The sequence below is a fragment of the Limanda limanda genome, chromosome 17 (genome assembly GCF_963576545.1).
Source record: "Limanda limanda chromosome 17, fLimLim1.1, whole genome shotgun sequence".
In the NCBI taxonomy this organism is placed as follows: Eukaryota; Metazoa; Chordata; class Actinopteri; order Pleuronectiformes; family Pleuronectidae; genus Limanda; species Limanda limanda.
This window is the reverse complement of record NC_083652.1, coordinates 16,496,370-16,524,255: the sequence shown is the minus strand read 5'-3', so window position 1 is coordinate 16,524,255 and position 27,886 is coordinate 16,496,370. Positions and strand designations below refer to the sequence as shown.

Genomic DNA, 27,886 nt, shown 5'->3' with positions numbered 1-27,886 from the left:
TACAGCTGCTGAAAAAAAAACGAAATATAGCTTGAGCACAAGATATTAAACAACGTAATGCCTAATTAAATGAATTAGTTATGATCATGGTACGATTTAACATTGTAATATTAAAGATGAATGCAAGAATCCTTTTTTTAAATGTTTGCTCTCTTTAAATCCTCCACACCTCATTGTGGTCCAGTGTCAGACAAATCATACATCATGTGATAACATGGAGCACATACAACTAAACAATCTCAGGAATAATCTGTCTCATGGGATGGATTAGTTCAGCCGGTGTAATCCTCATCATGGGACCCTCATCTGAACAGATGGCAGATAAGACAAAAATCGACAGACTAATTCTCATCTGCTGACTGAAAAAGTAACGCAAAAAATTGGGCTATGGGACCCATGTCTTTCTCCCCTTAATATGTTGTAGTGTGTTTAAATCAAAAGTTCTTTTCACAACAAATGTATGTTAAAAGAAAAATTTTCTTTTTCAAAACAATAAATTAAATACGTTTAATCAGGTTTCATTTTATCGTTTTAACAAGCCTAATAATCACTGTGCAGTATTTCCTAATAAATGTATATTAATTTTACTTTTCTCAATCAGATTAAAATAATGAAATTCCTCATAAAGGTGCACTATTTATCGTACAGGACAATCAGCTCTGCTCTTTATTTACATTCTTTATCTGTATTTCCCTTTTGGTATTTGTAAATCCACATATCGACCTTCCCTTTACTCATGCATTGTATATATTTTCAACCCTTTCACAACATTTATATTTACACAGAGTCAATATGGATTTATTTGCTTTTCCATTTATTTGGATTCCAAGAAAATTTTAATTGACAAAAACCCTTATCTTTTCATGTTGGATAATAATTAAACCACAAACAAACCCACCAACTGTAATAATATATATTTTTATAAAGAAACATGTAAGTGCCCACAGAGAGAATAGTAGGAAGAGAAAGAATAACCACAGTATGCAAAGGTTTTATATATTTTTGGCATTCATTTCGGAAAACAAAAATAAGTTGAAATATTTTTCATTTACGATTTTGATTTTTCACAGTTTTTTGGTTGACACATAGATAGTAATCTACATATATTTCAAAATAAATGACGGCCTCTTCTCCTGAAGGCATCAGTGCATGCATCAGCAGCTTCAAACAATCATGACAGATACAGGTTTCATGCAAGTAGCATTCATTAGCATAGTACATGATAGTCAATATAATGTAATATTTAAAATAATTAGGACTAATTCTGCTCTTCTTAGGTTAGATCTCTTTGTGCTTTCAAATGCTGTAAGTTTATAGTTTGCAGCCAGACTGTCAAGCATGTACAGTAGCATTGTCTCACATCATCCATCAACAATGCATTCAGGTGGCACTTCCTGGTGTAGACCATAAATCCAACATCTTTTGAAAGCGTGGCTAATGGCTTGTGTAATTCTGAGGGCAAAACTCACACAGTGATCCTTCAAACTGAATTAGATGCAAGATGACCCACAACAACCGGGGCTAAAGTAAGGCATCCCCTGGATGTTGTCTGTTGGAAGTTCAGAAGTCGGGGCTGAACATGAAGTCCAAAGCTTGTCTCTCGGCTGCAGCCACATTTGGATGCCAGAGGTCCACGCTCAAAATGACGCGCGGTCCGGCATCTGAGGGACCTTGACAAATAGACGCACACTCAGTTAGTTAAAAATGAGCAGTCGTTCAGATTCATCCCTTGGGAGCAACTCATCAAATGGAGCAAAACAATTCTTGAGAGTCTGTGTTGCAGAAAATGAACTCCCAATCTCACAAGGTTAAAGAAAGTGAAAGATAATTCCTTGATCTGACCCTTTAATCCTATCGGTTCCAGAAGTTAATGGCTTCTTCCCTGGCCCATTTATTCCCTCCACCTCTAAGTTTCAAGAAAATTGGTTCAGTGTTTTTTGCATCAACATGCTACTAACACACAAACAGACAACATTAAAAACATAACCCCTTTGGTGGAAGCTGTAAGAGCTGAAATCAGAGGGAAATTAAAGGTTGAGTGTATGGAATATAAATGTAAATATAAAATGATCATGTGTTTCGTTCCTATAAACTTAGCAAAAGCTGTGTTTTCATTACCTTTGAATTAGTCTTTTATTGGGAGTGAGTCCTCTAAATGTTGCTTGACCATATTTATGCAGAAACCCACAACGGGGAAACTAAACACAGAGGGCCTTTTGTGTATTTACTGAACATCGCTGTTTGTCCTCCTACATGCTCGGAAGGTGAGGGGCATTTACTTGGTTGTATTAAACCCTACAAACTGAACATTTATCGATAAAATCTTTAATTTCCTATACCACAATTAGACCAATTATCTGTTACATTTTTAAACCAATAAATGGCCAGAAATACAATAAATTACAGTAAAATCTGTTTTCCAAAAGCATTTGTGTTTCACTGACCCTTGTGGGAGACAGTGTGGAGAAACGAGTCGTCGACCAGGAGGCAGTGCCCCTCTGACCAGCACTGCGGCTCCCCTCCCACCACCAGCTCACACAGCGGTGGAGTCTGCAGACCTACAAAAGTGAAATCTCTTTTTAAACATATCATGTTTTCCATCAGCTAAGAAGGGCGTGCACTCCGGTCCTGTCTATGTTTAAAACTGAGAGGATTATATCCAGACAGATGATAGCACAAAAATGGGCTGAGGAGAACCTTGACCCACAAAGTACCACATTATGCAATGGTTTAGTGTTGCATGGGCTTATTTTTCTGGGCTTTTTAGTTGAATTAACGTCAAACAACAATTTATTAGTAGCATCAGTATAATTCCAAGGTGCCCCACAGTAAACTGACCTGAATAAATAATACTAATTACTATGAATAACCTTGATGGAGCCCTGATTTGTCTGTAATGTTTTGTTATAAAGTGCCTGGCACTCAGAATCCTGCTATGGGCAGTAACTGGCATATGAATTAACCCTTTTGACAGCCAAGGCACTCGCCCCTGTAGCAGGTAATCACTTATATTATCAGTCGAGGAAAACCCTTCAGTGGATTCGGGTTCTCCTACCGACTCAGAGAATGGCAAATTATAGTTTTGATTTTATATAATGTATATAATGTGATCATATAATGTTCATTTCTTTCTGATCTGGAGCTAATACTGCACGAGTGCATTGCAACACATTCATTATACTGTGTGAAGCATTGGCATGATTATCAAACTAACGCCAGATTCTGATTGGAAGAGCCAGATGCAGGTAAATGCAGATAAAAGTGTGATTGTTTTACTCACCCAGATGACAGCGGAGACGTGTGTTGGTGGGGCCGTACGAACTCCCCAGCGTAGCTCCGGGTCCCAGCAGCCAGAATCCAGCAGATCCCAATGAGTTGCTATTTATGAACGTTCGTAGAGAGAGAAGTGTGCGGTATGTGCAGGGACAAGAGCGGCAGTTTCCTGCCACACAGATGCCAGAACTGTACAAGGGAAACACTGCCTGGCCCTGAAAGAGGCAATGATCCCAATTAGATTCAAATAAGATTGATACATCAGCATAGATCCAGCGCAGTCAATTTCTACACTTAATGATATCAGGGCTAATGGATTGAATAATTATTTTTGGGGGGATATTTTAAGTATTTTGATATCTAAGAAAACAGTAATGTCGTTCAGAAACTTGAAAAGCAGCTTCTTTCCAAAGATTTTGATAAAAAGGATGGAAATGTTTCTTGGATTGCTCTTTTCTCATAGTTGCCCCAAAAGATTTAATCGTTTACCTTTGGACCCAGACTGGTCCAACCTAGTTTTGAGTCAATGCCCCGCTGGGAAACAGTTTGGAATTCAGCTAAGATTACAGGGTAGCTGGCTTCCAAGACCTCAATGTCATGTCGATGAGCATCACGTGGGAAGAAAGGAACACTTGGGACATCTGGCAGGAAGAAGAGATGAGGCTTCTGTATAGCAGAGTGATCATTTAGTTGAACCTTCAGTGAAGACGGAAAAGGGAGAATGAGTATTTCTCGACAATGTTTACTTTCTCTGCTGTTTATCCTTTGATAACAACATTTTCATATTAGAACGACACCCAGGAGAGCGCATATCTCTTCCAAGGCCCAACAGTCCCCTGAAATCAATCAAGCCGCTCACACTCATAGAAATCAGTTCCCTAAATGTGTCCGATTTTTCTTTCATCAAGGTCCATGAATTACTGTCTGGGAAAACTGTAAAATGTTGGAAAAAATAAAGTCTCGCAATGAAGGTGAATGTGAAAAAACCTTCGTGGATCAGCCCCTGATCCGGATCTGCATCAAAATGTACTGGTGTCTTCCCAGACCCAAACCAAATCCTTCCGCCAAGTTTCATAATAATCAATTTAGTTGTTGTTGTGTAATCGTGCTTACACACAAATAAACACAGGGGTGAAAATATAACCTCCTTCAAAGGGCAATAAGATGTTAGGACTCCTGCTTTTGCACAGCAGTATTCAGTTACTTATGCCAAGAAAACAGTGTATGACCACGATGGAACTGATTGCAATACATATAAAATATAAAAACCTATATAAACAAGATGTACCTGCTCACGGAGGCCCTTGTGAATGCGACCCATGCCCACCCAACTGTAGCGTTTGGCGTACTCTTGTAGTGCCGCATACAATTTTTTGGCTTCTGCAGATGCCTGAGCTGGGAACAAGGCGTGACTCAGCACGGGGGTGAGGTAACCCTGTCCCTGCTCCTCGTCCTCCTCTGTCTCCATCGGAATGAAGGGAGTAATTTGATCACTTCTCAACAGCTTGGATCGTGCGCTGCACTTTGTTCCAGCGCAGCTACCGCCGCGGGACATCATGGACCGCCTTGAGCCTGACTTAAGCTTTCCGGCATGTGCGTGACCTGGGATTGGCAGGTCGGAGCCCATCCGGTAACAGTGCCATAGAAACAGGAGCAGGAGAGTCCACAGAAGGCCACTCAGAGAATGGACACCCAGCTCAACACAGAGCGGCATGGGTAGTGTGCTCATAGACCAGTGCATCCTTTCGATTGGTGCGACACTGAAATACTGAGACAGAAAAAGATGAAGAGATTACAGAGATCCATATACATGTGTAATATGGAGGGAAAAAAAACTTCAAAGCAATCTCAGAAAACAATTTTTCTACCGAAACGAAATCTAATTTCAAAGGTGACTTTGCACTATTCGCCTTGATGGTGATGTTTTTATTTTGTGGGACTTTGTTTTTCATTTGCACAACAGAAACTGAAGTAAGACGTCTTTGGGGGCTTTTCAACGTCAGACCGTGTTATGGAGACGAGAGCCTCAGTTTGCCACAAAGGTCACAGAGAGCAAACTCATTCATTTATTTATTTTCCGTTAATCCCAGCATGCACTTGGAGGAAATTAGGACATCTTACCAGAGTGACTGACCCTTTGGTTTAGTTTCCACTGACACTGACTTCATGTTATGTATCTCCTGACCAATGCCCCCTCAGAGAACGAGCTATGGATGTAACTAAAGCTTTCGCTGCAGGCAATATTCTGAAGTCATGCGATGACGTGCCACAAAACTTATTATCCAGAGGTTAACGGGCCTTTTCTGTTAGGGCTCCCACTCTTTGGGACGAGCTTCCTGAGGAGATCCACCAGGCAAACTCCTCATCCCCTTTAAATCTCTATTTGAGACGTATTTTTATTAATGTGGTTTCTCCCGGTTCTGATTTAACCAACTATTTTAATCCTTTTATAACGTTCTATTTGAGCTCTGTGTATTCTTCTAATTGCATGTAAATTGATTATTATTGTTTGCTCTAAATGTGTTTCAAAAGGTGCTATACAGATAAAGTTTGTTATTTTTTTATTATAATTATTATTTTTGGCAGCTAATACTGACAATATTTGTTTCTTTGTGATGTCCGTAATCAATCAACCTATACCACCATATCTAATATCTTATTTGATTGTGTTTAATTGTGATTCCTGCCCTAATACCCAGCACTTGGTTGAGGAATGTAATAATAATAATGAAACAAATAACAATATTATACTATATTATAATAGGCAAGGCAAGTTGATTTAGCAAGTTTCAACAATAAGGCAATTCAAAGTTCTTTACATAAAATATAAAAGGAATCACGACAAATTTTGCAAGCGGCACAAGATAATCATAACATATTAACATCACGTGAGTAATTCTGTGTATACGTTCAAAAGTTCGGAACATTGGAGCAAATCTGAAATTAACAGAGCATGCCAGGGGGATTTGGGGGGCGTGCACGTTTGGTCGCCCGCGTGCGTGTGTTGAAGGTGGGAGGGCTCTCTCCTAATAGGCTTATTCCAGCGGATTCGTTCTGCTTCAATAACACACATCAGGCGATGATACTGTGTCGTCCGCGGGAACAGACACCTCAGGGCAGCCTCTTCAAACCGTGCACCGCTCGAGCATCCATGGCTCCTGTTTGTCCCGCACCAGCCCACCCCAGCCCACCCCAGCCCACCCCATCCCACCCCAGCCCGCACAGCTCGCCTCTCTCAATGTCCGCAATTCATGTCAACACAAACACCCCCCCACCCCATCCCACCACACCCCCACGCATCTCCTATAACACATGCAGACCTTCACAATGAGGACAGAGTCTCGATCCAGCCGCTGTGTCGTTACCTTGAATGAAGCGTGCAGCGCTGCGTCGGACTCACTTCAGCACCGAGCCGCTGGACAGCTCCTCCCGCTGGAGACAAAATGTGCACCGCTGCAGCCGCAGCCAGCTGCCGCTAGGGGGCGCCCGACACCTCAGTGCAAATGCCCTCACATCGCAGGCGAATGCGTCAAGCGCACGGCAACCAGCTACAGGGGCATCGCACCAGCAGCAGCAGCAGCAGCAGCAGCAGCAGCAGCCCCGCCGCCGTGGAGTCGGATCCGAAAGCAACAGGACACAGTCCGGGAGGGAGAGGACGGGACGCAGCCTGGAGGACAAAGGTAAGACCCCTGGGAGCGCTGCAGAAATTGGAACTCATGCGCTACTGGTTGTGCCAAAATGATAAAAAATCAAATCTGCACAAAGAGGGCCGGGGGAGGTGCGTGTGATGCTGCCTCGCATAGCCCCATCATTTTGTCACACACCGGGATTTTCACTGAGGAAACGCCTCGAATAGCAGCGGAGGAGCCTTTAGACTGAGCTCCATTAACAGGTTGATGCTTGATCCAGCTCTGAGAGTCTGGACCTGCGGTGGGAGGAGAGGGGGGGGGTGGGGGTGGGGGGGTGTCTCCTTTGCTGGATTTTTGGAATAGCGCATTTTTTTTTTCCCGGGCATGTTGTTGCAGGTTTGGGGGAGAAGATGCACGATGAGGGGGGATGAGGGGTCCTGCATGTTTAACATCACGCCGTGTAAAAATATGACTTGTATTAAAATGCTGTTCATTTCCCCTGCATTGGGTGAACTGACATTTTTTTTCCATATCGGTGGAACAGTTTCACATCGCAATGCTCCTCTGATGCGAGTCATTGTGGCCTGTGTGGTGTAAACATATGATCAGCAGGGGAATTGCGTGAGAATAATTGATATGACAGATAATTCATTACCACAAGGCAGTGTCTCCTGCAGTAATTGTAAAATACTAATGCATGCACCCACATGGCCGCAGCCTCCCAGATACTGTGATTGATCTATTTACATTGTTAATAATCTCTGATCAGTCTGCTCACTTTAACCTTCTCAGGTCATTCAGTTCCATCCAAAGCCATGGGGTTCACACGCTTTGCCGTGATGCTGTACGTCACCATGATGCACCTTGTCTCAGGTAAGTGTGTTGGCTAATACTCCAACACTCATAGGCTAATACAGACTTTTTCAATCCCAAACAACACACTTCTTCTCTGTGCACATGTCATCCTGACCACATTTGTTGTCATTTTGTTTTTTTGCGCATACCTGGCTATTTCAGGAATGCGCTTTATGACTCCTGAGCCGGATGCACCCCCAACATTAGCCCCAGACTCACCAGCTGACCTGATCCACGCTGCCCTACAGAGTAAGGAGTACTTAGGACGAGCTTCTGCAGCAGCAGGTACACTAAGACAGGCCTTCATTTCTACAGCTACACCACAATGTGGGTTATTGTTCATTGGAAATGACACACACTTAATTGACCTAACTCTGCAGGTACGACCACAAACCCGACGCAAGCTGTGCCTGGACTCGGGCGCAGCGAGTCGGCAGCGACAGCCATGTCACCAGGACTCCTCACCACGGCTTTAAGCTCCTCTTCTGCTGCCGGCCAGACAGGATCAAGGCACAGCCTGTCTCTGCTGCCCATAGAGGAGGAGACAACCACCACTCTGATCACCACAACCACCATAACCACGATGCACATGCCAGGTACTGGTTTGACCTTAGGGGTCGTGTATTCTTGCTGTGGGGGGGGGATATGATTGCATTTCACCTGTGGAATCAGAGATGCTCAGACTTTGCCGGGGGCCGCAATGACAAGAAGTTCCAACTGAATCACTTTGACTCCGTGTGGCGACTTCCGTCATTTCTCTACCTCCCTCTGAAGAACAAGAAGATGGCTTGACAGACAAGGTAACACCAAACAGTCCTAATATATTCCACATAAGTCCACTGGCTACTTCATAATGTGAATTACTTACAGAAAAAAGATGCACATGTGTTTTATGTTTGTCTTAAACAACTTCATGACATAAAAAAAAGAGGCTGTGGAGTCAACATAGCTGCCTGTGAAGTAGAATATTCAGTAGCCAGTATTTTTGGTTGTAAAGCTCACTGCTAACATTGGAAAAATGTTAGCGATCATTATTTTAAGTGCAGACATACTTGTTGATGCCTCTGGTCCATTTTCTTTAAAAAATGCTTCCTCTACGTTTGTATTTCAGGATGAAACACCTCAGAGGAATGAACGGTGACGAAGATAACAAAGTGCTCTTCTGCTTTCCTGCTTGATGGTGCGAGATGTATCAGTAATATGTCTTGTATGGACATTTACATCTGTGACGCAGACGATTGAAAAGAGATGCACATGTTGCATGACCTGCTCCTTAGTAGAAGTCATGTAGCCGGATAACCTGGTAATCTATTACCTTCTAAACATATATTAGCAACACAGAATAAGGTTAATGGCTGAGAAGAGAAGCAGACTTATAACTTTGTACTTTATACTATATGCTTTGTAACCAGTGAGGTAAAACACACAAGAGAGGCTCAGACTAGTATCTGGAACAGTTACATGTCTATAGTCCTGAGACACATTCACTGGTTGTGTTCTCCGGATTGACTTTGTGCCCATGAAAAGTTCTGTAGGATCTTGACAATAAAATCTGAAATAATTCTGCTGTCTTTGAGTCATTATTACTGCAAACAAATGGAAGTTGATCCGTGAACATGAAAACAATTTGTCAACAGAACGAAGAGCAGCCAGTCGAACCTGTACCATCGGCAACTCTTATTGTCTTAATATTGTAATAGAGAGTAGTATTAATTTGACAAATCAGCGGGAGTCAGTCAACATCGCAGTCATGAGCAGAATACTAATCGGGGCTGGTGGCGGTGGCATCCTGTATGAATGAGTGTTAGAAATGCACTCAAGTGAGACAACGTTACAGCGTTTCCTTTTGCTCAGATGCCTGCGCGCCTCTGAAGGTTGATGAGACTTAAACAGCGATAGCGACAAATGAGAATTAAGGAGATGTGATTGAAGGAGGAGGAGGGGAGGGGGGTGCAGCTGATTTACACCAGATGTGGCAACAGACATGTCACACAAGATGAATGATCAGTGAGTTGAGTGTGTGTGTGTGTGTGTGTGTGTGTGTGTGTGTGTGTGTGTGTGTGTGTGTGTGTGTGTGTGTGTGTGTGTCATTTGCTTCCTCAAGGATCTTTTTCTCCTTTACCGGGTATCCTGATTTCAATCCTTTGTAAAATCGCTTTCCAGATATAGTGCGATAATGTCTCAGAGATGTTCACACTCGTCATGGCAACTGGATCGTACCTTAAACGGATAGTTAGACATAGCAAAATATGGTACTTTAAGGTCCAGGTTAAAGACGATAAGTGCAACCGGAAACTGATTAGCTTAACTCAGAATAAAGACTGGTTTCAGGATAAAGCAAAACTCTATAATTAACATGTAAATTCTAATTTGCAGTAAAAACCATATTGTTACATCGGGGTGATATGCCAGGAAGTAGTCCCTTCTATTATGACTCAAAGGAAATGAAAAATCTGAGATTTTGAGAATAATATGGAAATATTATGAAAACCATGTCATAATATTACAAGAACCAGAAGGGTCCTCATTAAAGAGCATCCCTCAACCCGAGGCCCAACAGTTCCCTTATGAAACTATGTTTAAATTCATTACATCCAGTTTTCTTATTTGGATCAATTTGCTCAGACTCATAAATATCAGTCCCCTAAACATGTCAGATTTATTTGTGTAATCCTGCTAACTCTCAAATACACAATTGCAGAGGAAAACCTCCTATCAGCTCCTTAGTGGAGGTGATGAATTCATTATATTACAAGAATAAATTCATAATTTTGAGCTATATCTCTTTTCAGATGAGGAATTTCTGAACATTATCCTGCTGCCTGAATTAAAATGATGTATGTGGAGCATCTTGTGAAGTTACACCGTAAGATAAGTTTCACAGATAATGTTATATTTAATCTTTTGGCACATCAGAGCCACAGTCTTTACTCTAACTATTCTAAGCTAAACGAATTCCAATCAGCTGCCAGCTCCAGATCACTGCTCATATTCATTTAATATAATCAAAAACAGTATAAATTCTCTCATCAGGATATTTATGAAATCATCAAATATCTCCTTTAACTTCTTTTGTGTGACTCAACGCAGAGACATTTGTGTGATGATGCCTCTACCTCAGGTTTTTCTCTTCGCTGTTTGACAGATGGTCTGTAAAAGCTTTTCCTCCACAGACGCCGTTTGTGTTACAAGCAGTGGTCAATAATTCGATTTTGCAGAAGCATAGCAGCAGATTCAGTCACTAATGTGGTCAATAAATCCAATGCATCATCACTTTAGCCAAGGCGGTGATTCAATTCAGCCAATATTCACTAGTACACAACACTTCTGATTTCCTCTTTTCATTGAATTTTGAATTAATTTGTGCTTCTTACTTCCAACAGTACATTATCTAAAATGAAATTATTGTAGTTATTGTTGTTGAAAGTTAATTGCCTCACACCGAGTTGTAATTCTGTGACATTTTCTCCCCAAAAAATAAATAGGGGGATATTTTCCCAACATGTAATACAAAAAAAAAGAAAAGGAAATGCACACATCACAGCAGCAGTGGACACACGTGGGAAAGAAAGGAAAAGCTAACAAAAGACAACAGACCACATACATTAATAAATCATCTGTGGGCCATCTCCACTCTCTAGTTTCAAATAAACTTCCTATAACAGTGAAATCAAGCACATGTACAGATGCTTTAATTAATTCATAACCTTGAATAAACCATCAGCACGCAGCGGCGGGTTTGCAAAATAACTCATCGCCCTTTTACATGTTTGCTTATGAACAGGAATCCTCTGTAGCTTCCCAGTGTGCGAGGGATGAGTGAGGACACACTCAACACAGTGTGACCTCTCTGCCGTCTTCACGGCCCTGAACGCTTTCAACCGCACACGACTGCACAAAGTCTTATACCAAAAAATACCAGGTTTACTGGGACGCTCTCTCCTTTACAAAGCTGTCAGTGCAGCGAGTGAACGCAGAGCTCTGAAGGGGGAGAAAAGAGACTGTGAAAATATCAAATGGGGGGTGGGGAGAAATCGATCTCTCATCACTCAGAAACTCTTTATTTACGAATCAGAATCGGGGTTTATTGCCAAGTAAAGGCTACAGAAGGGATTTGCTGTGGTGAGTTACTGCAAGAAGACAATACACAAAAGAAAAACATTTTATAAACATATATATACAATAGTATTACAAACCGGCGTATCTAGAAAATAGATATGTGTAATATGAACGTATGTACAGTATTAATCTGAATCATGCTCCTGTTACTAAAAAGCAAGTGAAGTGACATTTTTTTTGAAAACGTATTTACTTGACAGTTTTAATTCTTCTCTTCTTCTCCCACCGTTCCCTCTCTTCACAGTGCAGTGCAATGCGACTCTGTCAGCGATGGAGGATGTCGTTGAGTCACCAGATCCGGCATCATCATCATCATCGTTTGCCCCTCTGGAATGCACCTACAGCATCACCGTGTACGCAGGGTACGGCGTGGAAATCCAGGTAAGCTGCATTATCCCCGAAGAATCAAGACACATTCATCTTTAAATCTTTAAAATAGTCAGAGATCGGTTGAAACTAAGATCGAGGATTGTGCACATCTCTAATTGCTAGAGATGCAAAGTTTGAAACATATAATCTGTGTCTAATTTTTAATGGTGGACTAATAACAACTGTAGTAACATTTAGCAAAGAGCTTCAGCAGAAAGTTAAAATTAAAGTTAAAATTTAAAACCCGTAATCTCCTTATTGAGAGAAGACCCAGCACAGTATCTTAATTCTGTCTGAGGCTGCAGATCTCTAACGCCCTCCAGAGCTGGTCGCACGCAATCATTTCTTCTTGTTACCCTCCAGGTGAGAAAAGTGAATCTGTCCAAGGAAGAAACTCTGACGATCATGGGGCACGGAGGCACGGCGCCAGAGCTGTTAGCCAACGAGACCCTGATGAGAGAGGGTCAGGTGATCCGCAGCACAACCAATCAGGTGTACATCCACTATCGCAGTCTCCGACAGACCAACCACGGCACGTTCAGCCTCCACTATCAAGGTAAAGGCCGCACCGGATATATCTCATCTGTTATTATCTACTTGTTTGTTTCACACTTGGGTCATTTTACTGAACTATGTTTCCCTTTATGAGTCAAGTACTGTTAATCAGATCAGGTGTTGTGAATGAAAACCTGCCTCCTCTCTGTTTCTGCACGAGCGATAGAAAGGAAAGATAAATGGTCAGAAATATTTTGACAGGTGAAAAGAGTTCGTACCTCTGCCAATGCTGATTGGCCACTTTGTCACCATGTTGGATTCATATGTATTGCATCAAATATGCTATATTTATAAACTATAAACACAAACATCTTCTGCAAACTGTTTTCAACACACACAGGCATTGACATAGTAAAAAAACAATTTTTTTGGTTCTCCAAATCCAGATCACTATCCAGGTCTACACCAAATTTCAGCTGTTCATAGATATTAGCTCTTTTTATTTTTATCACAAGCATATTCACATTTGTTTTTGTGAAATTCACAAAAATGTGGACAAATGCCCAATCTAACAACATTCTAGGTGAAAGACATTTCCTGGATCCGCCCCCTGATCCAGACCTGCACCAAAATTCAATCTGTTCTAAGTGTTCCTTCCTGTGCAGTGTTCTTTCCACATCCTTCTCCCTCGTTTCGCCTCAATCCGTTCAGTTACTTTTATGCGTAATCTTACTGACAAATAAACAAACACAGATGAACACATAGCCTCCTTACGTAATGAGGATAGCACCCAGTGGAACGACCAAGGCCAAATATTCCCTTTAGATTCAATGAAGCGGCACCAAATTGCACATTGACAACAAACCCCTGAATCTGCCTGGTTTGTTTCATGAAGATCTGTTTTAATTTCTTTTCTGTTCCAAAAAATGAGTTCTTTGTTGGCAGATACTACATCCTTTCACCGAGTTTCAATAACATTAGTTCAGCAGATTTTGCTTGATGTTGCTGGCAGACAGACAATCACACAATACGCAATGAGAACATTTAGGACCATTAGCGGAAAACACTGAAACTGTGAGAAGATCCTTTACTCACCGGTGTTTGTGTTGCATTTCACATACTAAATTCCCCGTCCTTCCTGTCGCATCAACATCAACAGCCTTTCTGCTGTCCTGCCCTTTCCCTCTGTCTCCTGAGGGCGGCGGCGTGACAGTGACGGACATCCATCCTGGAGGTCAGGCGCACTTTCACTGCGATTCAGGCTTCCAGGTTCGTGGCCACGAGGTTTCCACGTGTGTCAACACGACGCAGCCTCGCTGGAGCACACGTGAACCTCAGTGTGTTGGTCAGTGAACTCATACATTCAAATTAAATGAGACAGTTTGGGATTTTGGAAAATCTAATCTTGAGGGTGTTATATTTTTCCTTCAGCTGTGTCTTGTGGAGGTTGGATACGTAATGCAACAGTGGGCCGAATCCTGTCTCCACCCCCGACATCCGTCAGCAACCACAGTAACGTCAATAACCTGAGCTGCCACTGGTTGATAGAAGCCAAAGAGGGACACAAGCTCCACCTGCACTTTGAGAGGATCGCACTGGATGAAGATGATGATAAGTAAGTTGACCCTTGTGCGTTTCCATCATGTCGTGTGTCACAGAATCAGTTTGTTTCTACTGTGCTTTCAAGGTCACGTTGAGTACAAATCAAAACATTCTGGAAACCAGTTTTATGGTTGCACTATAAAATGCACAAACCAGCTTCAATTGGCTTTGTTTTTATGTCTCACACCCACTACCCACTATCATTTTGTCATATTAGGCCCATATAATAAGTACTTTCCCATTATCACAGCTTCTACAACAGTTTATCTAAAAAAGAAAAATAGGCCTTTGAACTTCGATCCTAATTTAAAAACAAGCTCTTAATTATTAAAACGATAAAGTAAAGAACATTATTTACAGTAGAACAAAACAAAACAGTTTAGCTCTAAACATTCTGCCTTATTTGTTGATATACATTCACATTCATACATGAGGTGTGATCCATCATCACGTCACCGGACGTCTCTGTGATTCCATCTTCCTCAGGTTAATTGTGCGCAGTGGAAACAGTTCCCTGTCTTCACCGCTCTTCGACTCAGACCTGGATGACGTCCCGGAGCGTGGGTTGCTCAGCGAGAGCTCCACGCTGTACCTGGAGCTCACAGCGGACTCTTCCTCCATCCCTCTGCTTCTGGCTCTGCGATACGAGGGTGAGACTCTTTTAACTACTCAGCTCTGTGTCCTTATTCTCCACCACAAGGTCTTTTCCATTTTCCAGAATCACCAGAACCACCAAGTTACTCAAAAACCTCTTAGGTGATCACTTGTTCCCCAAAAATCCCTTTCAAGGTCAACCTTTCTAATCATGTTAACTTATGTAACTTAGTTATATAAGGTGTAATCATTGATGCTATGTATAACACCTTAAGTGAGAATGGACTTTAATAAGCACTAGCCTTTTTTCCCATTAGTTTGTTGTTGTGTGTAATGGGGCCATAATGAGCCACATGAGTGCTCACAGTCTGCCGACGCTTCAGTGGGATTTATTTTAGGACTCCAAGATGCTCAGTGCTTCAGCGTTTAGCCTCTTATGGCTTCTACTCACCAAGAGGGCTTAAGATTTTCAGGTCAGACCGAGCGAAAAGCTAAACTGCTCCCACATCAGTTAAATGAATATGGTTTCCTAATGTGATCAAACAGGAGAACAAGTACTAGAATAAACTAAATGTATATCGGTAATAAATAACCACTTTCTGTGATCACTTTATGCTTGTACATAATGTGACTTATTACTTGTGTTTCTCTAGCTTTCGATGATGAGCACTGCTGGGAGCCGTACATGCCCCATGGGAACTTCAGCAGTAGTGACATCACGTATCAGCTCGGCACCACTGTGACCTTCACCTGCTCTCAGGGCTTCGTCATGGAACAAGGCTCAGGGTCCATCGAGTGTGTGGACCCCAGCAGCCCCCACTGGAACGACAGCGAACCTGTGTGCAGAGGTTAGTCTCTATCTATCTATCTATCTATCTATCTATCTATCTATCTATCTATCTATCTATCTATCTATCTATCTATCTATCTATCTATCTATCTATCTATCTATCTATCTATCTATCTATCTATCTATCTATCTATCTATCTATCTATCTATCTATCTATCTATCTATCTATCTATCTATCTATCTATCTATCTATCTATCTATCTATCTATCTATCTATCTATCTATCTATCTATCTATCTATCTATCTATCTATCTATCTATCTATCTATCTATCTATCTATCTATCTATCTATCTATCTATCTATCTATCTATCTATCTATCTATCTATCTATCTATCTATCTATCTATCTATCTATCTATCTATCTATCTATCTATCTATCTATCTATCTAGATATATCTATATTTAAATATAATTGACTTTTTCTAAGAAGAAATTCAACCTAAATATGCAACTAATCCATATTTCCACAAGACAAGTTGTGGAAGTTATTGCATGGGGCGACAAAGGAATTTTCTTTATCAATATTCAAACTGAATTGTGTTGATACGAGTGCCCGGAGCATCAAGATGTTGTCGACTGTGTGAAGGCTGCAGCCGAGCTGTCTGTGTCATCTGCTGCTGTGAAAACTGAGAGTAGCACCTTGACTGTGGCGGATATGAAACTGTCACGGTCTTCGGTCAGTGACGGGCTGAAAACACAGGTGTGACAGTTTCACCCAAGCTTTTAAAAAACATACGTGGTGCATGTGTGTGTGTGTGAAAACCACAAGTGGCTCATTCACAGCGGGGTACAGGGAAGTGGGCATCGTTAGCTTGAGTGCTCTGCAGGAAGAGGTGAGAGGTATTCAACAGGGTCTCGAGCGTCAACATATGGAGGAGGGCTGCGGAGAGCTTGTGTCTGTGATGAGCGTTATATATATATTTATAGAGAGATACAGATTTATGTATAGATATCACCCAAGCAGGGTTGCTCTCAAGGGAAATGTGTTTCCCAGTGTTGAGTCCTGGTGGTCTTCTCCTCCCCAGACCATCTCACAGACATGTTTTTGATAAATGTTACAGTTCGAATGAAAGTAGTGTGTGTAGGAGGTTTCTGTCTTAATCCTCTTTTCTTTCACGTCTGTGTGAGCAATCCTGGATTCACTCCCCAACCGGGGCTGATTGCGGTTTCACAGTTTCCTGCCTCGGTTTTAATAGGAAGAGAGAAGCGAGTCCTGGAATTGGATGTGAAGTCAACAGGATCCTTCACAGAGTCAAATGAAATGTTTCAACTCTCACAGACAAACATGTGGCAGAAGCTTTGCATTTGGCTCCTCTCTGCTGTGTTTGTTGTCAAGGGGTGAAAGTGTTTGTGTGCATTCATCCCCCCCCCCTGTCCACGTCCTCACCTCAGCGTCTCTCCTCTCCTCGGTCGTTTCAGCTCTGTGCGGAGGGGAGTTGACTGAGCCCGCAGGGACCATCCTGTCTCCTGATTGGCCCCAGAGCTACTCCAAGGGGCTTGACTGCGTGTGGCAGATCCATGGAAGTGATGACAAACGCATTCTGCTCGAAGTCCAGATGTGAGTGCTGCGATAAATAGTTTTTGGCGATTGTGTTTTAATGAAACCCTTTTGTTTCACACTCTGGGAATCTTAAAATGCTAATTTTATCACCATCGTACAAGTACTGTGTAGAATAATCGCTTCATGCTGTCAAATGATAACATATGATCACATATTATATGTCAGTTGCAGTTTGATGGCACAGTTATATGAATGTGCTAAGATCCTTTCCCCCTTTATTGGATTGATTTCCAGTGAATTGCTTTAATGTCAAATTTCCATTTAACCTGTTTAATAGATCCTAAGTCATTATGTGTGTACATCAACGTGTAATATCTGAGGAAAGTTGAACTTTAACATTTAAATATGAAGATAAGTTTTACTGTTCATGGTTTATAAATATGCTAATTGAATCACATCACTTTCAAAGAAAGAGAAAGAAAAATGGCTTCATGTTGTAGCCTTATATTCAGTTTCTGAATCCTAACTTCATTTCTCTTTGTTGTATTCTTGTCTTTCCTTCTTAAAGCATTAATATCCGCCACACTGACGTGTTGACCGTTTTTGATGGACACGATCTCATGTCTCACGTGATCGGACAGTACCTGGGGTCGCGAGAGCGTTTCCAGCTACTGTCAGGGGGGTCAGTGGTCACCATCCAGTTTCAGAGTGATGCGGATGACTCCAGTTTTATCCTGAGTCAGGGATTCCTCATTCAGTATCGTGGTAGGTAGACTTTATATCTATAGTAGGCGTTTGAAAAGGTCTGTGCCAAAATTCAACAGGGCAAACAAGGCCTGACACTTTGAAAGACAAGATGGATTGCTCTGTTTGTGTCTCATGCAGAGGTGGAGCCAAACGACACCTGCCCCACCCCCCCTCAAATTGAGTTTGGCTGGATCAGCTCGTCCCACACCTCCCATATGAGAGGCAGTGTGCTGACCTATCAGTGCCAACCAGGATATGACATCAGTGGCTCCGATATCATCACCTGCCAGTGGGACCTGTCCTGGAGCAGCAGTCCACCTACTTGTGTTAAAGGTGAGACAAGTATTGGATTAATCCCATAGACTTTAAATAAGAATGAACGACATGTCTCCACTTGCTCCCACCATCCAGAAATGAAGTTAGTATATAGTCTGCGCACTAGCATTCAGGGGGTGGAGCCACGGTTGGGAGATCACGTAGATAAACACGCTCGACCACTCAGGTCTCAGCTGTCAATCACGACATTTCATCTTATTTTTTATAGCATTAAATAACTAATTAAAACCAAACTTATCAGAAACATAATCACTTGAACAAACATCAGTGTGATAAGAACAACCTAAACTGACAGAAACCATGTGTATACTTTGACTTTATAGTTTGGCCCATGATCCAATAGCTAACATGGAGGAGGCAGGATTCATGACCTGTGCTGCAGCCAGCCACCAGGTGGCGATTTGGACACTTTTGAGGCGCAGTCATGTCGTCCATCTTTATAAAGATCGGTGATCTCTGCACATCTGTGATCTTTGTGCAGTAAATGTGTATCTGGTGCCAGCAGCTGCTTAGCTTAGCTTAGCCTAGAGACTGGAAACAGGGGGAAACTGTTAGCCACATAAGCTACTGGCTCCAACTTGATATTTACAGCGGAAACAATCTTTCTCCAGAAAGAATATTTTGCAAAATGTCAAACTCTCCCTTGGACAACACTTGCAGGATCAAGTTTCATGCTGCCATGTGTCCCACCCTGTCCCCTACAGTCCAGCAGTGTCCCGATCCCGGAGAGGTGGTTAACGGTGCTCGCTCTGTGCGCCCTGAAGCCGGGTTCGCCGTTGGAACCGTCGTCCGTTTCTCTTGTAACCAGGGTTACCAGCTGGAGGGCCCCAGCCAGATCTCCTGCCACGGACGAGACACCGGCACACCCAAATGGAGTGACCGCAGCCCGAAGTGTGTCTGTAAGTGATATCACTGAACCCCACCGTTTATGATGCACGCTGTCACATTAACTTCAAATACATGACTGTTCCCCACAGTGAAATATGACCCGTGTCCTAACCCCGGAGTCCCAGACAACGGTTATCAGACCTTGTACAAACACAGCTACCAGGCAGGAGAGACGCTGCGTTTCTTCTGTTACGAGGGCTACGAACTTATCGGGGAGGTCATTATCAGCTGTGTTCCCGGACACCCCTCTCAGTGGAACAGCCCGCCACCCTTCTGCAAAGGTAAAAGCTAAAACATTGTATATTGTACAGTGCTCTGCCCCTGGGCCTTCTATGAACAGTTTATTATGCTTGGTGTTGTCTTAGAACAGCTTAGGATTCTGTCGTGAAATGTCAATGTCACTGTGACGTCATGTTGTCGCGAAGGTGACATGCTCTGATTGTAATTTGGAGGTCAAAGGTTAATGTGACCTTACAAAACATGTGATTTTACCTGCCATTGTTTTTGTAAGAGAACATAAATATGTTGGGACCCTGAAGGTATTCAATATGTCATGAATCATTCTGTTTCTCTTTTTACTCATTGAATCACACAGTGGCGTATGAGGAGCTCCTGGATGATCACAAATCAGAAGGTGATTTCTGTTTCTGGCTCATCTGTGATGTGTAAAATATCTGATGTTGTTCAGACGTGATATATACATCCACCACAGCAACACTGTTTGGTTCCATCTAGTGGTGATATTCAGTACAACACTGTGGTGCACAGTTATTTTTGAACGCAGGAACTCTGACAATTAAAAGAGCAATCATCATCTTAAAGTCATCACATGTAATATATTATGTATTAATGTATTGAAAACGTATTTTCTCCAGAATTAGCAGCCTACTGTTCATGTTTTGTCATTTTAGTTTTATAACCAAATCAATAATGCAGTCTGAACACCAATAAGAAAACATGTTCTGTTTCAGAAGCCTGTTTTTCTGACGACCTTTCGATTATTTCACAGTGTCTCAGTCATTCGAGCCATCCCATCAGATCCTGAGTGAGAACATTGCTTTGGCAATAATTCTGCCGATCATCCTGGTCATCCTCCTGATCGGAGGGATTTATATGTACTACACGAAGTGAGTAACATTTACGTGCATCCATATCGGCTGTAGAGCAACACAGGTCTTACTTTTCAAAGATGAGAGCGCTGCAGACTTTATTCATGAGGTGACATGACATTTTATTTTCTCACCCTCAGCATCTGCAGACTAGAATGGAAGCCGCTCTTCTGGAAGTCTCTGTCTCACACACACTCCTACAGTCCCATCACGGTCGAGTCCGATTTCAACAACCCTCTGTACGAGGCAGGGGTAAGAAAAACTAATACCTTCAGTAATTTATAAATATTTCCATCCTCTTCTGTTTCTTTCTGAAAATGTATTTGAAGATATTTCCTTTGTTCTTTGTATTTTTCTTCTCTTTCATCTGACCGGTTTCTTACTTTGATTGCAGGATACACGGGAGTATGAGGTGTCCATTTAAAGGAGAATGTGTTTTTGGTGAGAATTAAGAACCACACAAAGATTTAATTATTTTGGAAGACAAATTCCTTAATATTCTGAGGCCTCATCCCCCCTTTATCATATCATTTGAAAGTGTGTCTCAGTTTTACCACCACTGTCTCTCTGGTTTATCAATGGTGGAAGTGTTTTATTTGTGTCGGGGTGGTCTGCCAAACATGGGTCCTATTTCACGATCCAATTTTATGTATCATTAGGACTGGTGCCTTAGGAAGGGTAAGAAATTGACAACAAAGAAAATAATTTTAAAAAGTGTGGTAAGAATAAGAAATTAAGGGGAAAGGGAGATTTATTTATTTATTTCGATAAATCATTCTGAGGCCAAAATATTAGAGAGCTTAGCAATACTTTATTTGTAACAATCAAAGGTTACATTCATGAGTATATAATACATGCTGAATGTGTTTCTTTCGTTTTTTTTAGAGTGACTCGTTTTACATTTTACAAAGCGTTGCGGTAAAGAGGAAGAACATTTAAATTTTCATCAAGAGAAAAGTAATGTTCTCTTCTTCACTTTGTCTTTCTCTCTGTGTAACACACACAAATTGAATGTAAATATCTGACTTAATATTTATTGAGGTTTATATATATACTTGGTTCTATATATACATATATATATATTTATATATACAAACATGGCTATATATAAGCCTCATATATACACTTATACGTGGTGGCGGGGGTTATATATTTTCATTATATACGTATATATGTATGATGAAAATTCAGTGCCAAAATATAATGTTAAATACTTTAATGTCCCTAAGTGTTTCATCTGTTGTCGCAAAAGTGTTTACAAAAGCAATGTTTCTTTTATTCTTTGCTGTTTCTGGAGTGCACTGTCACCCGGTGTCACCTTACATATAAGAAGAGGCGAGGACATGAATGTCATTATGCTTAGAGCATGCACTGATTGTAAATTATATTGCTTCTGCTCAATCTTGCCATTATCATTATAGTTATTGACAGTTATCATTGTTCTCAGATTTGATGTTGTATGCACTATGTTGATGAAAACTTGCAAACTTGGCTGCTTGCTGTGATGCATTATGTATTTATTTACAAATGATTGTTTGGACAGTGGATGTCGTCCCATTCACTGTGACAAATGAAGGGTCTTCGGAGACTGTTGCTTTGTAGACTAAATTCTTCTCTTATCATCGGTAGCATTTTTTTGCTTCATATATGAAATACACTCTTTTGAAGGCAGTGGATTATTTGCTGAACTGGAAATAAAGTCTCTGTTGAATGGTGTAAAACTTTTCTTGTTTTTTTTTCAATATAACCTGGTAACATCTATACTATTCATTATATACATCATGCCTTGTCGCAACATACATAATTTAACTCATAAAATGGAAAGATAAGTAGAGTGTTGTTATACTTTTTATTGATAATTTTGAACGTCTTTGATTGTGAAGTCTTCAAACCTTCTAATTATCCATAATAATACAGTAATTACCAGTACTGATGTTCCTGTTGTTATTAATAATCAGTCAATATATGTTTGTGTGTACAGAGATACACATCTGTGCTGATACATCGGTGCTTATATAATTTTCCAGTCACAAGTCATCATCTTTCTTATCTTTATAAAGGATGATGAATTTGACATAGGTTTTTTAAAGGTTTATTCTTATGATAATCAAAGTGAACTTTAGCAGAACGAAATTGCATTTGTCCCCCAGCTTCATGTGCAAATCTAAAAAGCCAAGTAACTCAACACAACAAAAATAGACACTACAAATAAAACCTAAAGACAAACTAAGCCTTGAAAGATTAAACATTTGCACGTCATCTCACAGTGGAGGGATTACTGCTCAGAGTGACAGTAAACTTGATATTAATATTAATATGGTGCAAACACAAAAATACATAAAAAATAAACTATGAGGGGAGGGTTATTTATTTATTTAACTGGCGTATTTTTGTGGTTCGCCAGTGTGACCATCAGAAGGCAGTCAACACACGAATGGAAACGTAGTAATTTAGTTCCAGGCTGTGGCCACCGAGGGGCAGCGCACTTGCAAACACAAACTTTGAAGAACGTAGAAGAAGAGAGCAGCGGAAGTAGACGCTCCGGTTTCGCTTCCGAATGACCCAGTTAGCTTCTCACGTTAGCATCTGTTATTAACCTGGTGTGTCACACAATGGAATCGGCGGATTTTGTACATTGTGTGTTTTCTCCACGGCAGCTTTTCTGATTCCTCTCCCGAGTGGTGACAGGGGACGAGCGGGCGTCGTCGGCCTGAAGCCTGGCAAAGCGGACTAGCTTGTTGTTAGCCACTTTGATTTTAGCTGCGATTAAAATGAGCTGTCAAACGGCGGCTGGGTCGTAAACTTGCTCGTTTTCTCGCTGACTTGATTTGTCTCGGCTCGGCTCGGCTCGGCTCCGCAGCTCCTCTTGGATGTTCAGTGTGGTGAGTACGGTTCGATTCAAGCTAGCTCTTGTGTTTACTTTGCTTTAGTTGAATTGTTTGTGCCACTGGTGCGTTCGTCTGTCATCGCAGGAAATGGACGCGAGGCAGTGGAAGCACAAGATGAGTTGTTGTACATTATGTAGATTGTGTTAAGAGTTATGATACTTCCTGTATCTCGGTCTCACATCAGGGTGGGAAATGAAGAGCTCGCCGCTGACGCACATTGCACGCAAGGGGAACAATGTAGTGAGCTTCGTGTTATCATTTGTTTTGTAGTTTCCTTAAAAGCTGATCCAGGGCTTCGTTCATCGTTCACAGCCCGTACTGGGTCTCAATTATCAGGTCAGATCTAATCGATTGTCCTCCTGGGGAAATGTGTCTCTGACCAAAGTGCAACTGCATCTGTAGAACAGCACATTGTGCAACAAACAACGAAACACAAGGACATATGGTGTAAGACCCAGAATGATAATGCAGATTACAATTGAGTTGAATATTGGACCTGCCATTAATACACTAAAAGGATATAAGGCATAAAAGATGACAAACTAATACTGGCTTTAAATCCTAAACACCAGAGCGAGAATGTGCCAGACAAAGTGCACATAAAATACTGTTTGTCTTTATACATATAGCTATAACATATATTGTGTATATGTATGTAGATTTGGCGGTAAAGCAATGTTGATTGTTTGCTCACAAGTTTTGCGGTAGAATTATAATAAAAGTCCATTGTAAACCAATATAATGTTTATGCAATGTGAACAGTGAGGAGGTTGTTTGTCATGTTCTGCTCATAAAGAAGATTTTAAAACCACAAACTTCCGTCAGGAGAGAAAGTCTTTAAACTGAAAATACATTATAATGTAGCATTTATCGTGATGAATGTCGATACAACTGATATGAAAATGTTTATCCCGATAAAATGTTCATCACCCATATTTATAATAGCCTCATTATAAGTGACACAGAAGGGAGTGCTTATACCCACATCATCCATGATTCCATTTTCTTAGGTACCTTGCTCCAGCCTCCAGCAATGGAGATATTTCATGTTGTATATCTTGTGTCTGTGAATATAAATCATCAGAACAGTTCTTTGTCTGTTCAAGTTATAAATAAGGCACCATATTCTTCATATTCTGGATTAATGAAGGATTGTGTATCTCATTGCAGTCGCGAAGTGACTCCTCAGCTCCATGTCTGCTGAGGCCTCAGTTGGCAGTCATGCTGCCGACTCGGCCCAGTTCGATGTTTCACAGCCTGCCTGCCACAGCACGGACGAGCACAGAAGTCGGGGGCTGCTGGGGAGCAAGTATGTCAAGTTAAATGTGGGTGGCTCACTGCATTATACAACTGTCCAGACGTTAAGCAAGGAAGAGAGTCTGCTGCGGAGCATATGCAACGGAGGAACGGAGGTTAACATAGACTCTGAAGGTGGGTGGATCTGGCTGTCTGCTCAACACTGTTGTTTCTGTTGAATGAATGTCTTGAAAGCTGTGTCACTGTTATCAGAATTTCAAACTAATGTTTCTAATATAATAGCTTGGTCAGGGGCTTTTGACATAAAAAAAATCCCAAACCAACATAAATTAGTGTTGATATAATGTGGCCTTGAGAATCAACAATAAGCATTAACATTAACTGAGGGTGCTCAGACTGTTGGTATTGAACCACATCTGTCTCACATACCATTGATCTACTAGAAAAGGTGAAGAATAATATTGAAAAATGCAAATATTGAAAATATTTCCCCCTGTCGGTCCCAGGTTGGGTCATTTTGGACAGGTGTGGCCGACATTTTGGGCTAGTGTTGAACTTCCTGCGAGATGGCTCAGTACCACTCCCAGAGGATCACAAAGAGCTGGATGAGATTCTGAAGGAGGCCCAGTACTATCGGGTCCAGGGACTCGTACAGCACTGTGTCAGTGCCATGCAGGTAAATAGATAAATTTGTTTCTTACACAATTTTTTCTTAATTATTATTTGAGTATTTTCATCCAATTAATCTGTCATTTTATAAGTTAGGAAAACATGTTAAACTTATGTATATGTGAATGTTCTTTCTTTGTTAACCTTCAGAAGCAGAAGGATGTCTTTGAAAGTGTGTGCCGCATCCCCATGATCACCTCAGCCAAAGAGGAACAGAGGATGATTGCTACTTGTAGAAAGGTAAGTCGCGTTTTACCAAAATCCAATAGATCACTGACAATTAAGTGTATATTAGCCTAGTAGCTGTCAAATCCTAGAATAATAGATGGTTTGAAGAGACTTAGAATTGGGATCCATAAAATGATAGTCTGCTGGAAATGTGAATCAATTTTAAGTAAATTGCAGCTTAAGAATTAATTTCTTTCACAAAATGTCAACTCTAACAGGAAATTGAAATTGGTTCTGTTTGTATGTATGTATGTAGTATTTGTAAAAACAATTTCCCACTCACAGAATACAGAATAACCCAGATCATTTCTGATTCTTCTCTCTACAGCCGGTAGTAAAATTGCAGAACAACAGAGGAAACAACAAATACTCTTACACCAGGTAAAAATTAAGGCTGGCTGAATGTACACAGAGAATATGAAAAACAATATGGCCAGTCACATTCTGCCACGGGAAATCATCTCGGTGGATTTTCAGAGTTTGATTTGCTCGTTGTCTCCCCCTGTCACCAGCAACTCTGATGATAACCTGCTGAAGAACATTGAACTGTTTGACAAACTCGTGCTACGATTTAACGGCCGGGTCCTGTTCGTCAAAGATGTGCTCGGGGATGAAATCTGCTGTTGGTCGTTCTATGGTGAAGGCCGCAAGATTGCTGAAGTATGCTGCACATCTATTGTCTATGCTACTGAGAAGAAGCAGACCAAAGTAAGCATCACATTATGCGTAGTGCAGTAACTTACTAAGTTAGTAAATGTGTCTATTTGCTTTCTGGCAGTTAGACAGTAGCCCTTTAGCTTAAATTAGCTTAGCACAAATATTGGAGACAGGGAAACAATCAACCTGGCTCTGGCCATAGGTAATGATATTGACCCACAGATCACACGCTTGCTAATTAAAACATTTCTCACTTGGAGGTAGGCATGTAAAGATCAGCTACTCGCTACAAAGCTTTACCACTTTGTTTTCTTTTTAGGTGGAGTTTCCTGAAGCTCGAATCTTTGAAGAAACCCTCAATATCCTCATCTATGAGAATGGAGGCCTACACCTCTTAGATTCAAGAGGCTCAGGTTCATCGCTGGGAGCTGGCCAGTCGGAGGAAGAGGGGGCTGTGGGAGGTGAAAGACGTGTAAGACGGATCCACGTGAGGAGGCATATAATGCATGACGAAAGAGGGCCCGGTCAGCAAACTGTGTATAAGGACTAATAATGTGAAACCGCGAGTGACTTGATGTATGTTTTGTTTTTTTTGTTAGATGCTAGCAGAATGAAAGAGAGGTCCTTGATCATAGCAATAGCTTGGTAGTTGTTTTTTTCCTGAAAGGTCTTTAGGCAGAAACATGGCTGTTGATGACTGATTTGGTAACAGTCATTTGGAGATGAAAGATGCTTCTGTTTACATGAGAATAAACTGTCTACATTATTTAAATAGGAATTATGTAAAATTGCCTGGGACACGAAACTGGCATACAAATGAATACATGCAATTATTAAGTCGCCCCCTGAAAGTTACTGAATGGGCCTCAAAGACCAACATCCACCCCAACGGTGGATTTAATCTCTGGAGCAGAAGGCCGACTGTTAATGTTGGTGTTAATGACTTGCACTGGCAGCCTCCTCTGTGTTTGACTTGTAGGAAACACTGTCAGTTCATTCAGGTTGAGAAGCATCTGTTGCCTTTTCATAAGTTGGACTGAGATGCTGGCTGACAGTGTTGGAACAGAGGATGGTGAAGTTTAGATCAGATACGTTAACACTGGATAAACTGAGTAACCATTTTTCGTGAGGATGTCCATGAATGAGATTGTTGAGCAGCTCAATTTTCTTTATTTAAATTTTTACAGCTGTTGCTTCAAGATGTTTTTTATTAATTAATTTATGAACCTAATTTATTGTTTGGTATTTAACTTTTGTATTGTATGCAATCTTTGTGTTAACTTGTGCTCAAGTGAGGTTTCATTTTTGGAATGATACGATGCACTCTATAGCGCACATCAGACTAAATGACTAAATGGTAAACTTACATTTCAGTTATGTGTTTCAAGAGGAAGAGAGACCACTTATTTGAAACTGCATTTCATTCTGAGCCATGATTTTTCACTTACGCTTTATGTCTTATACCAAACCACTGGAATTTGTTCAAAGTAATTGGCCACACAGTGAAGATAAAAATATATTGGGTTGTATTTTTCCTTCCCTTAGGGAGAGAAGTGTTTTCTTTCTAATAGTCACCGGTGTCTTGTGTAAACCTAATCACTCTGAATTCTGAAAAAAAACTCTGAATGAGATCAATATGTGTCTCAGACCCCTCATAAAATCACCTTGGAATACATGAAAATATGCACTACTTTAACTTCCGTCCAATAGTGGTCATGGGAATGTTCTGAATAAATGACTTATGAAATTCAGCTTAAGCTTCTTGGTCTCATTTTTCCCTCCTTTCCTTAAGTATCGCACTGGACTCTAAAACAAC

General features: G+C 41.1%; 3 protein-coding genes across 3 annotated transcripts; 2 read left to right on the top strand and 1 right to left on the bottom strand.

Moving 5' to 3' along the window:
- Nucleotides 1-1,560: 1,560 nt before the first annotated feature.
- On the bottom strand, nt 1,561-5,014 carry asphd1 (aspartate beta-hydroxylase domain containing 1). The gene is made up of 5 exons (XM_061090756.1): nt 4,562-5,014; nt 3,763-3,969; nt 3,281-3,488; nt 2,445-2,558; nt 1,561-1,670 (listed from the first exon to the last, which is right to left on the bottom strand). The coding sequence occupies exons 1-5, from the start codon at nt 5,012-5,014 to the stop codon at nt 1,561-1,563; spliced, it is 1,092 nt and encodes a 363-aa protein (XP_060946739.1).
- A 1,887-nt stretch (nt 5,015-6,901) lies between these two features.
- Nucleotides 6,902-20,828, top strand: sez6l2 (seizure related 6 homolog (mouse)-like 2). The gene is made up of 19 exons (XM_061090301.1): nt 6,902-6,953; nt 7,695-7,775; nt 7,920-8,042; nt 8,138-8,353; nt 12,121-12,257; nt 12,609-12,801; nt 13,900-14,085; nt 14,172-14,355; nt 14,829-14,992; nt 15,590-15,784; nt 17,210-17,348; nt 17,860-18,056; nt 18,177-18,371; nt 19,079-19,273; nt 19,352-19,543; nt 19,858-19,896; nt 20,272-20,389; nt 20,512-20,623; nt 20,766-20,828. Exons 2-19 carry the CDS (start codon nt 7,718-7,720, stop codon nt 20,793-20,795), a joined length of 2,673 nt encoding a protein of 890 aa, XP_060946284.1. The 5' UTR covers nt 6,902-6,953; nt 7,695-7,717; the 3' UTR covers nt 20,796-20,828.
- Nucleotides 20,829-22,893: 2,065 nt separating this feature from the next.
- kctd13 (potassium channel tetramerization domain containing 13) lies at nt 22,894-27,821 on the top strand. Its single transcript, XM_061089587.1, has 7 exons — nt 22,894-23,253; nt 24,430-24,690; nt 25,023-25,192; nt 25,336-25,425; nt 25,742-25,794; nt 25,926-26,121; nt 26,390-27,821. Exons 2-7 carry the CDS (start codon nt 24,453-24,455, stop codon nt 26,618-26,620), a joined length of 978 nt encoding a protein of 325 aa, XP_060945570.1. The 5' UTR covers nt 22,894-23,253; nt 24,430-24,452; the 3' UTR covers nt 26,621-27,821.
- The last annotated feature ends 65 nt before the right edge of the window (nt 27,822-27,886 follow it).